The 16,200-nt window shown below is 40.5% G+C and overlaps 1 protein-coding gene across 6 annotated transcripts in view; it reads left to right on the plus strand.

The window, feature by feature from the left end:
- SORCS1 (sortilin related VPS10 domain containing receptor 1) overlaps positions 1 to 16,200 on the plus strand; it is a 502,203-nt gene that overhangs the window by 351,412 nt on the left and 134,591 nt on the right. For all 6 annotated transcript variants that reach the window (XM_078434807.2, XM_078434808.2, XM_078434810.2 and 3 more), the window contains exon 6: positions 9,524 to 9,588. In XM_078434807.2, the coding sequence (XP_078290933.2) occupies positions 9,524 to 9,588 (65 nt within the window). The remainder of the gene's footprint in view (positions 1 to 9,523; positions 9,589 to 16,200) is intronic.

Raw genomic sequence — 16,200 nt, forward strand, 5'->3', positions numbered from 1 at the left:
AATAGGTATTCTCATCCAAGTTGTTGACAGTTGATGAGCAGGAAGCCAACAAGGGCACAGCCTTGCAAGTCCTGTGTGGTATCGATTCTGCGCTTAACAGATGGACACCAGCCATTGATTAACACCGTATAACAGTGGTGTTTTTGATGTAGTTAAAGCTTCGTATAGTTTGTATATATTTTTCCTACACAACTCTCCAGAAAGGTTGTTATCACCACCTGATAGATATTTATGTTTATTTATACCTTCCCTGCCTTCTGCATTGAAATGGAACATCGTGAAGTGCAGTGACTATCCTGTTTAATTTCACTACTAAACCCTTAACACATTAGAACTTCCTCTGGCACATGGTCCCATATCCAGTAAATACTTGTTGAATTCATTCATTCATTCATTCATTCATTGAAAAACTTAATTGAGAATCACCTGTCTGCCCCTCTGAGGTTTAAATACTAAGGATAATCCAGGAATCCTTAATCTAAATTTTTTTTAACGTTTTATTTATTTTTGAGACAGAGAGAGACAGAGCACAAACGGGGGAGGGGCAGAGAGAGAGGGAGACACAGAATCAGAAGCAGGCTCCAGGCTCTGAGCCATCAGCCCAGAGCCCGACGCGGGGCTCGAACTCACGGACCGCGAGATCGTGACCTGAGCTGAAGTCGGCCGCTTAACCGACTGAGCCACCCAGGCGCCCCCAGGAATCCTTAATCTAGACCAATAGTCTCCATGGTGATTTACTGGCAGCAGCACCCCAGAGATGTAAAAGATGATTCATTCAGATGTAGGGAGAAGATACTGCATTTCCTGGGTATTTTGCTCCTGTTTTACTTTCTATTTTGTGTATATTTTCTAGAGTTAAAGTGTAAGCATCTTCGTGCATTTCCTCATCTTACAACTAACAAATCATTGTATATTGGCATGTGCTCATTTTTGTTTTCCTCCCTTGGTATGTTCAAACAAAAACTGTGAAGTTTGCTATTGTTGGACTTCTCTTCTAGAATATAATTTCTCTGAGCCAAATTGTATCCAGCAACAAAATGCTCAGGTTTCACTTCCTTTACACTTACTTGTTCTTCTCTCTAAAGTCCTTTGCCCTTAACAGAAATGGAAAGAAAGGGGGAGTGGTGAAGTTCTGTCCTCTCCTTGTCTTCTCTTAATATGGCCCCTCTAGTCTCAAGCTGGACATTCACACCTTCCTCCTCTCACTTAGAATTTAAGACCAACGCGCGCGCACACACACACACACACACACACACACACACACACCCTTGTGTCTTTAGTGGTGCGTCCTGCCACTGCTCTTCCATAGTATTACCTTCCAAGCACTCTTAGTAAGTTGGTGGCAGAAGTGCAAGTGCTCTGGGGTTCGAGAAAATTCCAGGTCTCCTCTGCATGCTAACCTCACTCATTGCTTCTCTCAATCCCTTTGTGACTTGCACACATCAATTATGTTTCCTCATAGACTTTGTTTTCCAGACAGAATAAACATTCTTACTGTTAATAATAGTACAGGTTTATTATTATTAATTATAAGAATAATGCATAAATACATATTCCTTGTAAAAAATTAAACTACTGATAGGGACAATGATCTCTTTGACTGTCACCCCCAATTCTGAAACCTCTCTCAGAGATGACTACTGTGATAAATTCTGTCTGTGTATTTCCAGTGTTTTCTTTTTTTCCTTTATTATACATTTCTGTTTCAGGTCAATCAGTAGACAATAGGTAGACAAATTGGGTATTTTCATTTAATTTTATGATGTGGCATGGAACAGTCTCTAAGATGTATTAGAGTAAAATTTACAAGTTGCTAAAAGTGCATAGAGTATGATAGCACTACAGTTTAAAAAGGGGGGGGAAGAAGGGGAGCGCTGGGTGGGTCAGTCGGTTAAGCGTCTGACTTCGGCTCAGATCATGATCTCACAGTTTGTGAGTTCCAGCCCCGTGTCGGGCTCTGTGCTGACAGCCCGGAGTCTGGAACCTGCGTCCAATTCTGTGTCTCCTTCTTTCTCTGCCCCTCCTCTGCTCACTCTCTCTCTCAAAAATAAACATTAAAAAAATTAAAACCAATAAAAAGATAAAAATAAACTTTATTAAAGAAATATTTTGAGCTACTCCTTTACCTCAATCCCAAACTGTTGGATCATTTAAGATATACTTCTCTGTATCTCATTGGCTCACTGACTTCTGTTTGGGGACCCCACTGACCATGTAGTCACCTTCCCTGGTGCCTCTCTAGATCCCCTCATCTGTATTCAGGAAACAACAAAGGTAAGGAGAGGGTCCCAAACAATGGGAAGTGAGAAAGTGGGAAATTAATCAATGGTTTTAGAAACAACGCCATTAAATGAGAGAAAGGGAAAGTAGAGGGAGGGGGAGCATTGTGGCAAGATGGATTTTCCTGACCAATTTAGATCTGGTTGTTTCAATGTCTAGAGAGACATAGTGCTAGTTGTTCAGTATTGCTTTCTGTGTTCGGCTTTGTTTCTACCATGCACTTTGTTTAACAAACATCCTCATCCCCCTACTGCCTTCCTGAGCTTTATGTATCTCTTAACTGAGTCAGATACCCTCTCCATTCCTCACTTTGCTTCTGTAAACACATACACAAGCACATGCACACACACACATTTGTTGCAGATATCACATAACTCAATGGTTGGGCTTCCAGTTGGGGGGAGTAAGGATGGCAAAATGCAGAATGTGATGGGGCTAAGAATGTTGGCCATGTTGATTCACAGTAGCCATTATGCATTTAAAAAACTAAGCACTTATTTTTGTCTGTCTTTCTATTTATTTGTTATTTGTAGCAACTATATTTGGTTTTGGGAAATGAGTGTGACAGTGTGGAGGACAGAAGAAAGCAAGCAAGCATGTTTCTTAGGATTCAGAGAGAGGCTAAAATGACGCTTTTAGGATGCTTTTTATTTACTTTTTCCTAGCCCATTTTCTCCAGAGGGGCAGGAGATGAGACCTCAGGATAAGCTGCTTTGTTCTAGAATAAAAGTTATCGCATTAGCCAGGACTCTCCTGATGACCTTTGTCTTGAGTGCCAAGCTGTGAGGGTTGCAGAAGAGGGAACCCTTGGCTACAGAAGGGGAAGTCAGGGGATCCAGCCACTAATACCTGCCAGCAATTTGTTTCTTCTCCCTGGAGCAGGTAGAATCACTTGCTTCTATGGGCTTTGTTTATGGAGAGCGCCTGTGGGAACATGAATGCTCTTGCAAAACAAAAAGAAAGCAGGGGTTTCCAACTCCCCAGCCTCTGTTACTCTGCAGATCCCTATTCCTTCCTCCTTATGCCATTAGCTGCAATTCTAAATCTGAATAAATAGGTGCTATCCCATCATGGTGTTTATTTTTTAATACTTGCTCTGCGGTTACCCATATCAGGACATTTTGTGGCTCTGCAGCATTTATTGAGCACTATATTAAACTGGTATAAACTCAGACAAAATGCCAAGTGAGTGATAAACTAGTGACATTTCTGAGTTTCTCTGTAGAAAATGTCTGCAAAGGCTGCATTTGGCTGATTGCATTTCAGAAGGCTGACGTTGCACTATATCAGGGACTGATTGTTTTATTTGCATTCTTGGCTTTAGTTACCCTTAGATTTTTATTCAAAAATGATTTCTGCATGTGAACACCACTTTAAGATACTAGAAGCATAGGTGTGAGAGGCTGACTTTGTCTTGTTTTCAACAACGGAGCTGGATCTAGCATGGCCTGAGGGCCTTCACCTTATACTTTGCCTGCAAGGGGAGACCCACACATAGATAGACTGGGATGGAAGTTCTTTTTAGCTATTTACAGCCTTGCCCACTTAACTCACTTCATCGGCATTCCATGGCTTTTAGGATCGACTAAAAAGCACAGGGTGCTTCATGAATGGACCCCTGGCTAACTTTTGATTTTACTTCCTACATCTCTACTCTGCAAACGGATCTGTTTACTTGCTAGTAGATGCCTATATGGGCCATTCTCTCTGACCCTGGGCCTTTTTATCTGCTATTATCTCTAAAAAGAATGTTCTTCCACCTCTTCTGTCCATTGATCATATTACTGCATATCCTTGAAGATTTAATTCATTTACTCTAAAGAGTTCTCAGACCTTCCTTCTCCCACGAGTTCTCAGACCTTCCTTCTCCCACAGGTTCCCGTCTGCAAGTAAAAGGTCACTCCTCTTATGTCCTTAGCTAGCACCCTGAGTATCAGAATTCTTGTTACATGGGGTGACTCTCTCCTCTTTAGCTCTAAAGCTCTTGAGAACAGGGAATTTTTAGCCCTTATTCTTAGAATGTTTCACTAAATAAAAAATGGATTTTATTTGTTCATATAGTTGATCTCTGAGCTGTTGACTCTTTTTTTGTCTATTGATATATGATGATAAATAATTTTAATAAATAATTTTTGCGAACGGGGTACCCATGAAATCTCAAGAAACTTTTATTACCAACATTAGTTTTAATTTTCAGATGGATGTTTACATTCCCCACCTACTTCCCAAAATAAGAAAGGGGGGAAAAAAAGTGAAGAATTCAGCTGCATTTCAGAGCCCTTGCTATGTATAAGGAAGCTGCTAAGTGCTTTAAGATATGTATTCTAGGAAAACCTATTTTAGCCTCGTTTTATCAATAAAAATAGTAAAAGTACAGAGACATTAAGTAACTTGCTAAATTTCGTATATACGAGTACATTGATAGGGGTATCTGGAATCTCCGTCAGCTATGCGTCTGACTTTGGCTCAGGTCATGATCTCACAGTTCACAAGTTCAGGCCCCAGGTTGGGCTGTGTACTGACAGCACAGAGCCTGGAGCTTGCTTCCGATTCTGTGTCTCCCAGTCTCTCTGCCTGTCCCCTGCTCACACTCTCTCTCTTTCTTAAAAAGAAACATTAAAAAAATAATAAATAAATAAATACATAAATACATTGATAAATGTTTACATGTTGGTTTATACTTCTGCTTTTCTAAAAGCTCTCAGTAAACATTTATTGACTATCTATACATGGCATGCATTGTACCTGGCATGGAAATACAGAAAGGTTTGAGTTTGTGGGTTAATAAGGATAGACGGTGAGGTCACCAGTTGAAGCATAGCCTAATTTATACTATGCCAAAGTATGCGCATCGTCCTGGAAGTTTCTGGAAGGGCAACCAACTTAGCATAGGTGGCATCTTCACTGGAAAGTCTATTTTCAACTTCATGTATCTGCTGCTGAGCCTATAAGAGTGCACAGACTATAAGAGTTAAGAAGGTCTGGGGTGCATATATGTTTTAGAATTAGTGTTTTTGTTTTCCTTAGGGTAAATACCCAGTAATGGAACACTAGATCATATGATAATTCTATTTTTAATTTTTTGTGGAAACTTCATTCTGTTTTCTATAGTGGCTGCACCAATCTGGATTCTCCCAACAGTGCACAACCGTTCTTTTTTTTTTCCACACCCTTGCCAACACTTGATTATTTCTTATGTTTTTTTTCAATTATTTTAAACATGCTGATAGTTGTAAAGTTTACTGCATCATTATTTACAATAGCCAAGATATGGAAGCAACACAAGTGTCCATTGATAGATGAATGGGTAAATATGTGGTATATGTATACTGTGGAATATTACTCAGCCTTAAAAAAAAGAAAGAAATGAAATCTTGCCACTTGCAACAACATGGGTGGGTCTAGAGAGTATTATGCTAAATTAAATGTCAGTCAGAGAAAGACAAATACCATATGATTTCACTCATGTATAGAATTTAAGAAACAAATGAACAGCAACAAAAAAAGAAACAAAAAACACTATTAAATGCAGAGAACAAACTGCTGTTTGCCAGAGGCAGGTGGGTGGGGTAATGGGTAAAATAGATAAAGAAGATTAAGAGTACACTTACCTTGATGAGCACTGAGCAATGTATATGACTGTTGAAATATTATATTCAAACTAAATATGTATGTGTGTGTGTGTGTGTGTGTGTGTGTGTATTTTTTTAATAGAGTTAAGAGGCACCTGGGTAGCTCAGTTAGTTAAGTGTCTGACTCTTGATTTTGGCTCAGGTCAGGATCTCACAGTTCATGATCTCATAGTTCACTGATGGCACAGAGCCTGCTTGGGATTCTCTCTCTCCCTCTCTCTCTCTCCTTCTCTCTCTCTCTGCCCCTCCCCCACTCATGCTTGCTCTCTCCCTCTCTCGCTGTCTCTCTGACTCTCTGAAAATAAATAAGCATTTTAAAAAATCTTTAAAAATAAAAATTAATTAAAAACAGAGTTAAGGCAGAAGAAGAATAAGAGGGAATTCCAGACAGAGACCCCCCCCCCCCATGCATGCAAAGGCATGAAGTTTCCCCGCCTTTCTGTGAAATTCATTTCAAGAAGGGAATTCATTTTCCCAAATATATATATATAGACAATATAAAGATTTATTAGATACAGCCGCTTATTGCCTCTTTGTATAATTAAAGGATCCTGGATCAAACATTTTTATCTCACATTTCCAGAGAGGTTCTTTTTGAGCCCCAGAACTGAACAACCCAGTATATCAGATATTACAGCAGATATTGACCAGTGTGAAAATGTTGTCTATATACTTACTGAGGAAACATTCTTCTCTATGCTCTAGTGAACGCAGAGAGCTCAGTGATAAAGAAAACAGAAGACCTGCCTCGTGAGAGCTCAATGAAGTAAGAGAGGCATTTATACAAAGAGATCTAGCAAACCATTATGAACCATGACAGGTTATGTACAGGGTGATCTGGAAGCATAAAACAAGGGTGTCCAACCCTTTATGCCTAATACCAGAAGTCATACTTACTATCATGATGGATAGTGATACTTGAAGCCATTCTTGAGATCTCACTCTGAAAAGGAAATCATCAAGGGAATATTTTAGGTTAAATTTTATGTTTATGCTGTTTCTGATTTGTTACTATTTTTGAGACTTATTGAGGTATAATTGACAAATAAAATTAAAATATATTGAAAGTATACAGTGTGATGATTTGAGAAACATATACAGTGTAAAAGGATTTCCACACTGAGTTAACATATCTATCACCTCCTATATTTACCCTTCTTTCTTTTCCTCCCCTTCCCCTTTCCCCTTTCTCCTTTCTCCTTTCTCCTTTCTCCTTTCTCCTTTCTCCTTTCCTTTCCTTTCCTTTCCTTTCCTTTCTTCTCTTTTCTTCTTTGTGAGAACATTTAAGTTCCACTCTCAACAAATTTCACTTATATAATGCAGTGTCATGGACTGTAGTCATGTTGTACATTACATCCTCAAACTTTATTCATCTTGTAACTGAAACTTGGTATCCTTTTACCATCCCTGTCTCCCCCACAACCCCTGGCTACCCCCCATTATTATTATTGCCACCATTATTAAGCACAATAATTGGTCTTACTATACACAAATAAGCATCAAACCCCACAGTTACAAGTAAAATGTATAAATGTGCTAGGCAACAGTGCTTTGTGGTCAGCTGCAGTGATGTGCTTGTGCCAGGTGTCTGGTCAGTGACAGGACCGTTAAAACCAGCACGTCTGCAGACATTTAGCCTTGTTTGGCTTCAGCTTTTGAGAATGTACCGGGGCCACAAAGTAAAAGCAGCAATAATTCTTTATAATCTGTGACTGCAGATCTGGAGGTACTCCTAGACTCCCAGGAAAAGGAGCGAGCCTATCAGCAAATAAAAGTTGTTGGAAACATTGCAGTTTGACTTTAAAGTTTTATTTTCTTGTTGCAGTTGCTTTCCTACAGGTAGGGAAAAAAAACAGGCAGGGTAAGAGGAGCTGGTTAGCCACAGGAGACTTTGCGGAAGCAAATGATTCTGTTTTGTCCCTGTCTCTTTCTGTGAATTGATAAGAGGGGACCCATCACTTGACACAACAGCTCCTGCCTTTAGATGTGGTATAAAAGATCTTAAAAGAAAACTGCTATTATCGATTTGGGGCTATGAGCACATGGAAAGTTGCAACTGGATGCAGGGTAATTATTTCGTCTCCCGTTGACATTCACCATTAGCCGAGCAGATAGGTCTGCATGCTAGCTTTCACAATGTGTTTCTGGGATGCCAGCCTTCTCCTGGGAATAAGAAGAGCTAGTCACGTCAAGGAAGGAACTCAGGGCGGCAGGCAAGGTGGGAGGTGAGCAGCGTGCAGCTGCCTGCTAATAATTTGCAAAAACTCAGCAGTTAAGTGCTGAGATTTCTAGTTGGAAGGTTTTTAGGGAGCTTGTTTTCTTTTTCAGCCTGAGGACTGTGGCCTTGTCAGAAGAGGTCACCTGTGGATCCCATCAGACCTTCAGTGTGGGAAGTAGAGAGCCACCATCCCCAGATGAGCTCTAGCATTTAACTGAAATGATGGTCAGGATGTCACCGACTGCCCGTATACAGATTGCACTGATGGGAAGCGTCCAAGTGTGTGTCCCCTGTCTCTTTGGGGGAAATCGTAAAACCCTTATGAGGACATTTCTGCTTCCAGAGAGAAGAAAGCAGGGTTTAATGTTGTGAGCATAGACTCTGAATTTCAGACCATGTATCAATCAGAGAAAACTTACTGACAGTGATAATAGGGCCGTTAGGAGACTCCTTTTCTTAAGAAGAAGAGAGACTAAGCTAGCTATGCTTCAGAGTCTTTGAGCTGAGAAAATGAGTTCAAATAAGAAAGAGCTCTGGGAATGCCCTTAGGACAGTGATTAATTTGCTTATTTCAAAGAGCTCACATACTGTTTTATCCTCCCTCCCTTTCTCCCTCCCTCCTCTCATTTCCTTCCTTCTTTCATTCAACTTTTGACTATCTGTTATAGCTCAGGTAACAGAATAATTATTTTCTATTTAGTATGGCTCTCTGCAAGATTACACTAAATAATATACGCCTCCAAGGCACTTTAAATAGACTTTTATTTTACTTTTTATTTTATTTCACCTACACATATGGTTTCAGGCACCCTTCCTAAAGTGAGGTACATCTGCATTTTCCTCTCACCCTGGTTCAATATACAGAGAATGGTCGCTCTGTGCCATACGGGCCACTGCATCGGTTCAATCACATGGTTTGTTCCTAGTTCACAGGACAGTAGGACATAGTTTTGCTCATTTCAAATGAAAAAATTAATTAGATCACTCAGCAATGTAAATCACCATTCAAATGACCCAACTAAAGCAAGCAGCTTACTTGGCATCTGCCTGATAAGTCTTGAAAGTCTAATATACTGTCAGTGAGATTGTCACTAGCTGAGCCCACAGAAAGACACATATGCCATGTGTAGGACTTATTTGCAAGTCTGAGCTAATAACATACAGCATCTTTGCCAGAGTTAAGCCCGGCCTTCGTCAAATAAAGGTTTCATTATAGTTTTTATTTGAAGCGGGAATTTCACTGTCAGGTTGTATAAATAAACATAGACATATTCCAAGGCTTGTGGTGTTTAAATCCTGTGGATGTTAATAGTCTGTGGGCTCAGCTGAGTTTCTTGAAGACATATGAAGTCATTCATGTTGGTGTTCCTTTTCCTCTTTCCCCATGTTTTAGGTCTGTGATGGGATCAAACAAGGAACCAGATCTTGTGCATCTCGAGGCCAGAACTATAGATGGTCGTAAGTAATTCAACTCCTCCATGATGTTATCAACCTACCATGAGCCGAGTCTATGTTTTAGGGAAATCACAGTGGCAATAACCCAAGTCCTTCATAATCCAGAATTGTCTTAATCACTTCCGGCGTCTCTCATCCAATCAAGGTGTTTTTCTTTCCCGGTTATGGGAAAGTTCCCCAGTATCTTACTTCTGAAGTTTTTGTAGTTATTGTCATTATTATGTTATTGCTGCTGTTTTGTTTTCATTTGTTTTTCCAGTTTCCTTATTTTATCAGATACCACCTAGGCAATATTTCAATGTTTTGTCTGGGAAGTCACAAAGCACTTGGAAATGACAGGGACAAGAGAACCATTCTGTGTGTCCCTCATCATAAACAGGTTGAAGGACACATCGATCGGGTTCGTTTGCTGGCGTATTGATAATGTTTAGCAACCCAGTTAGGCCGGCTGCAAGGAGGAACTATGCTTTGTGTAGAGACTGGGGCTTTGAGTACATGAAACCGAAAAAGAAAATTGCAGTCCAGGATCCACACCCATATCTCAACGTCTCAAAAGTTCACTCACTAGTTATGAAAAATTAATATCTTGAAAAAGCTGCTTAAGTTCTTTATGCCTCAGCTTCTTCATCTGTAAATGAAATAAGTTAATAATAATGATTCTTGGGGCACCTGGGTGGCTCAGTCGGTTAAGTGTCTAACTTCAGCTCAGGCCGTGATCTCATGGTTGGTGGGTTTGAGCCCCGCATCGGCCTCTGTGCTGACAGCACAGAGCCTGGAGCACACTTCAGATTCTGTCTCCCTCTCTCTCTGTCCCTCCCCCGCTTATACTCTCTCTCTCTCTCTCTCTCCTTCAAAAATAAATAAACATTAAAAAAATATTTAAAAAATAATAACAATTCTTGTACTAGCTAACATTCATTGAGCACGTACCCTGTACCAGGAACTATGCTAATCACTGCATATATTTTATCACAAGTAATCTCCACAAGAACTTGTAGGTTATTATCCTAATTTTACAGACGAGGAAACCAAGGCATAGCTGGTTTAAGTAATATATTTAAACAGCAATAACCTAAGTTTCCTCTCCCTTCTTTGGTCCAGAGGATCTCCAGAAGGTCTAAGGAGTGGAGGAGTACCACCAGACCTACGATAGGGCACCACAGGTTAAAGGGATCAAAGAAGGAGAAAAGAAGAAGAAGAACAGGTGAAGTAAGAAAGGATGGGGGGAAGAAAGAAGTCAGTCTCAAGTGGAGAGAAGAAAAGGCAAACTGATATCCGCAGTTACTGCAGAGCAATGAGGTTGCCCAGCCCAGAGCCAGAGGGTGATGATCTAAGTATTGAGACCTACCCCTCGCAATTCAAAAACTTCATCATCACTGTCTCCTGTACCTGTCCACTTGCCCTTAGCTCGTCTGAACACAAAAGCGGAAGGTAGCTGTACTTCACTGGCTTACAGCTAAAAGAAGCGGGTCACCCCTGCACTCCAGACTCTCTAGAAACCACACCTACTTCATTACTGTGCACACAGCATGAGCTTTTTCATCTCCAGCGGTTCCACTTCCCCTTTGGGGAATTAATATATTCCTTGGCAGAATCAGCGGGGGCACAGTTCAGGGTCCAAGCTATCACCTTCCTCCTTTATAAATTCAGGCAGGACTGCCACATGTAATATGTCCAGCACTATGCCTGACACAGAATGAACTCAGCAGTTTAGAGCTTTCTTCCTATGTCTTCAGTGGGCTCTCTCTGGTCACGACCCCCGCCCCCCCTCCCCCATTGCTCTAGAACTGATGAGGTTGTCTTGGATGGCAAGGTCCAGTTTTTACTACACAAGAGCCAGAATAATCTTTCCCTCAGGTAGAATTATTCAGGACACCTGACCTTGACCCATAGTTCCAGTGTAATCTGGAACCTGCCCATTTCTTTAGCTTGTCTCCCTGTGTCTTCTCTTCACTCCTTGTCTGCAGGCCTGTGGGCTTGCTGTGAGTTCTTGGAATGTGCAGGGTCCTATGTGTCATCACAAGGCTCTGAGACCCGCTGGTTCCTCTGCTTGGAATATCTACTTCCCTTCTGCCTTCCCTGACCCATTCGTTGTAATTAATCAGTATGGATGTTTCAGATGTAAATATTTCTTTTTTTTTTAACTTTTTAGTGTGAAATAATTTTAGGCTCACATAAAAGTTGCAAAAACTAGTACAGAGAGTTGCCCTGCACCTTGCACCTGGCTTCCCTCAAAGATGAGCACCAGTGTAACCACAGAATAATATCAAAACTTCCAGTCTAAACCAGTGTCTTATTTTATTTGCTTTCGTTCAAAACTCTTCTTTGTCTTTATTGTGCTCATCTCAGCTTGACGTTACTCAATCTATTTACATTCCTTTTCCATGATTATTTGATTACAGTATCTTTCCTTTACCAGTCTTGACGTTCTAAGAGTGAAGGGGCCGTGTGTATCTTTGTTCAATATTGTGTGTTCAGCACATGCCTCAGTGTCAACATGTAGATAGAGCTTAATACATATTTGTTGAATGAATGAATACACACAGTTGACCCATTGTCAGGGTTACCAAGTCACTTACTAAGTTGTCGGAAAATTTTAGGGCATTGCATCTCAAGCTTGGACATAACCTGACCCAACTAGGGATCTTGTTAAAACGTGGATGCTGATTCAATACGGGCCCAAAAGACTGCATTCCTAATAAGCTCCCAGGCGAAGCCAATGCTGCTGGTCAGTGAAACATGTTTAGAGTAACAAAGTCCCATAACGAAAACCTAATGAAAGAGCTTTAGGGTCTGTCTCCCATGACTGCACCTCTTGTTTAGAAAGCCACAGATGGAATTGGTAACATCCCAGATTGCTTTAATTTTCAAGCTTTTGGGGATAATACTGCTTCTGGCTTGTGGCATCTAATGCACATAACCCCCTATCCTGAAAACAATAAGGCTGTCGCTTTCCCTGATCTGCACGTTTTCTTTCACCCAACATTATTCCTGTGCTCCCTGCAGCCATGAAGGTTGATAATGCCAGGCTGTCATTTCAGGCTCATCTTTCACATGGCATGAAATAGATCAGTTCTAATTTTATTTATTTTATTTTACTTTTTTTTTGCAAAGGCAGCATCTTCAGAAACTACCCAAGAGTGAAAATTCAATAAAGGGATTTAATTTGAAAAGTTATCCCTGTCAAAACAAAACAGGAAAAAAGAAATTACCCACCAATTGAAATAAAGGATCTAAGCATAATGCCTGACCTGACTGGGTATAAAAAAATGAGATTTTCTCAATATCATATTCAGTCTCTCTCTCTCTCTCTCTCTCTCTCGCTCTCGCTCTCGCTCTCGCTCTCTTTCTCTCTCTCTCTCTCTCTCTCTCTCTCTCTCTCTCTCTCTTCCCCCCACCCCTTTTGCACTCTTTCTCTCTCTCTTCCTCTTCCTCAAGGTACCTACTTCAGGTTAAAGAAACAGAGTAGGAAAGACCACAGAGAGATCAGAGTAGTAAGGTATTATTAACAAATACAGTGGAGAGTGTATTTATTATTTATTTATTTATTTATTTATTTATTTTTATGGAGAGTATATTTATGAAACTCAGGTTCCAGGCTGGTCAGTGGCTCTAGAAATTCCAATGTCTGATGTTACCTCTCTCCTTATTCTCTGATGGAGATCCTTCTTGTTTTTCTGTGCCTTCAATGTTATTTAGGACACAATTTAAGTATGTGGAACCCATTGTTTATATTCCAGGTCATGAGTCTTGTAGGCTATATACCAAATCAATACGATATTTTTTACTCTGAATAAGTACTTTCTTTCTGATGTTAATGGATTCACAAATTTTGTAGTTTTGACACAGGAAAAATCCTATACTAGCTTGTGTGTCTCCTCCCCACAGGGAGGCTTACAAATACTTATCTGGGCTTGATATTCAAAGTTTGGTTTTAGTCTCATTTCAAATTTCCCTAGGTTACATTTTATAATTTATTTCTGTTTCAACTGAAGTCTCCACAGTTGAGGACAAGTAAGCTCTGGAAAGCATTTGCTCTGTTATTGTCTATGACTAGCATAGACATTTCTGCCACTGGGCTCTAGAATCTAGATGTCTTACGGTTTACACTGTGACAACGTTGCTATTATTCCTTGCCTTACCTCTCTACCTTGTGAGGCAACCTCAATTACAATCAATCACAGGAATTATTACTGGAAAATTTTGAATGTATTTATTGGATGTGGCATTTGTTATTGGCCCTTGCATCTAACTCCGTACAAATTGACAGGTCCTCACCCCAGGTATGAAGATTTTGCTGTTTAAATATCTCGTGTGTGTGTGTGTGTGTGTGTGTGTGTGTGTGTGTGTGTGTGTGTGAGAGAGAGAGAGAGAGAGAGAGAGAGAGAGACAGACAGAGCCAGAGAGCCAGAGAGAGAGAGAGAGAATGTGCTTTCACACATGCATTATATGCACACAGTGCACTAAAATAATAAAAATGAAACCTATATTCTACTGTTTCACCTAATATAAATGCATTTGTGAATGTAATGCATGGGGTTAGAAAATGTTAACTAAACCATTATATTGAAAGCTTTGTGAAAAGCCATATCCTATTTTATTTTGGTTCTGTGTACAAAACAAAGCTCAGAGACTGACCCATCTGTTGACTTAATAAATTTCCTTATCTGTATAAGCATGTCTTCCTTTTTTTTATTCTACATTTTTTATTTATTTATTTATTTTTATTATATGAAATTTATTGTCAAATTAGTTTCCATACAACACTCAGTGCTCATCCCAAAAGATGCCCTCTTCAATGTCCATTACCTCCCCTCCCCTCCCTCCCACCCCCCATCAACCCTCAGTTGGTTCTCCGTTTTTAAGAGTCTCTTATACTTTGGCTCTCTCTCCCACTCTAACCTCTTTTTTTTCTTTTTTTTCCTTCCCCTCCCCCATGGGTTTCTGTTAAGTTTCTCAGCATCCACATAAGAGTGAAAACATATGGTATCTGTCTTTCTCTGTATGGCTTATTTCACTTAACATAACACTCTCCAGTTCCATCCATGTTAAGCATGTCTTCTTAAAGAAGGGCTTTAAGGGCCTGCAGAGTCCTGGAGGGTCAGCAGAGGCCTGGAGGGCTAATGGGGGCATGTGAGAACCTGTCCAACTCCCTGTAATTGTATGCCGTGTGTTTGTCTATGTGATTTTGGAAGAAAAGAACAGAACTGTTACCAGAATTCTTCACACAGCAATTATGCAGGGATGCATAGTTCCATTTTCATACACATCTGCAAACATGACCTTGGAAGAAAACCTGTAATACCAAGTTTAAACTTTATTGCTCCTCCCTTTCACTTCTGAAATGAACAGCCTCGCCAGTGACATGAGTGTTTCCGTACTGGTGGTGATCCGTGCTGCCATGGACAGGGGACAGGGGACAATTACTGGGCTCGTTGTCTATTTGCATGAGTAAGTAACCTTGTAACAACTTGCATAAGGACTCATCTCTTTCACTGGGGAAAAACAACCTTGGCCCTTCAACCAACTGTGAAAATGCCCAAAAACTCTTGCTGAAATGAACCACAGACCAGCATTTTACAAGGTGAAATAAAAATCAAAGGAGACTCACAACTTTATATAACCACCATACCACAAATTCTGGTCATTGGTGAGAACTGGACATCCCCTTTCCATTTCCTATTCTCCAGCGCTCCAATTGATTTCCATATTGAATAGCATGCCTAGCAGTGTCTGGAGAGAGGAAGCACGGCCGCAGTGCTCTGGGGCCGTGATGGAGACCTCAGTTCTCATCAGTCCTCAGGATGTTATCTGCGGGGCGCTTTCAGTTCTTCCTATAAAAATAGATGACTTTTATAACAACAAAAGTAGCAACCATGACAATAAAAAAAAAAAAAAAGGATAAGCCGCACTCAGGTGCATCAAGTGAAAAGGAAAACCCACTTCCTGACCTCCCTTCCCATTCCCCAGAGGTGGTAATTTTTTTTTTAATATTTACTCTGCATTTTTTCAGAAATCGTTTGGGCCCATACCGGTGAATACGTACACGCATACACATACATACACACTCAGAAATGTTCACGTTGTAAAACCGTTATGCCAAATTTACTGTTGGCGAATACCATAGCCAGTTAAATTTTTCCACATCGGCACATATAAATGTAGTCACTTCATGACTGATCACTACAAAAAACCCTACCGTGCAGGCAGCTGTAAGCTAGTTTGCCGTTCTCTCACTGATAGACGTGTAGGTATTTGGCCCTTTCAAGCGGTGCCAATACATTTATCCACATGCACACACGTTACTTAGTTGGTTAGTAAGCACTCACCCTTGTGCAGGCAGCAAGCACTGCTGAAAAGAGAAATTTAATAACTGCAAGCAGATCCCTGGGTCTGCAAGTATATACATTTAGCATTTCAGCAGACCTTGTTACGTTGTCCCCTGAGGTGCTTGTGTAGTGCACACTCACTCACTATGAGGATGCCTGCCTGTGTTTGTAAGCCCTCAGTAGTCCAGGGCATTATCAGAGATCTTTCAATAATAACCCATCTGATGAGCAAAGAGCCATGCCCTATTGTCTTAATTTGCATCGATTTAATTATGAACGAGATCAA

Source organism: Panthera onca, chromosome D2 (assembly GCF_046562875.1).
Source record: "Panthera onca isolate mPanOnc1 chromosome D2, mPanOnc1 haplotype 2, whole genome shotgun sequence".
NCBI classification, from domain to species: Eukaryota; Metazoa; Chordata; class Mammalia; order Carnivora; family Felidae; genus Panthera; species Panthera onca.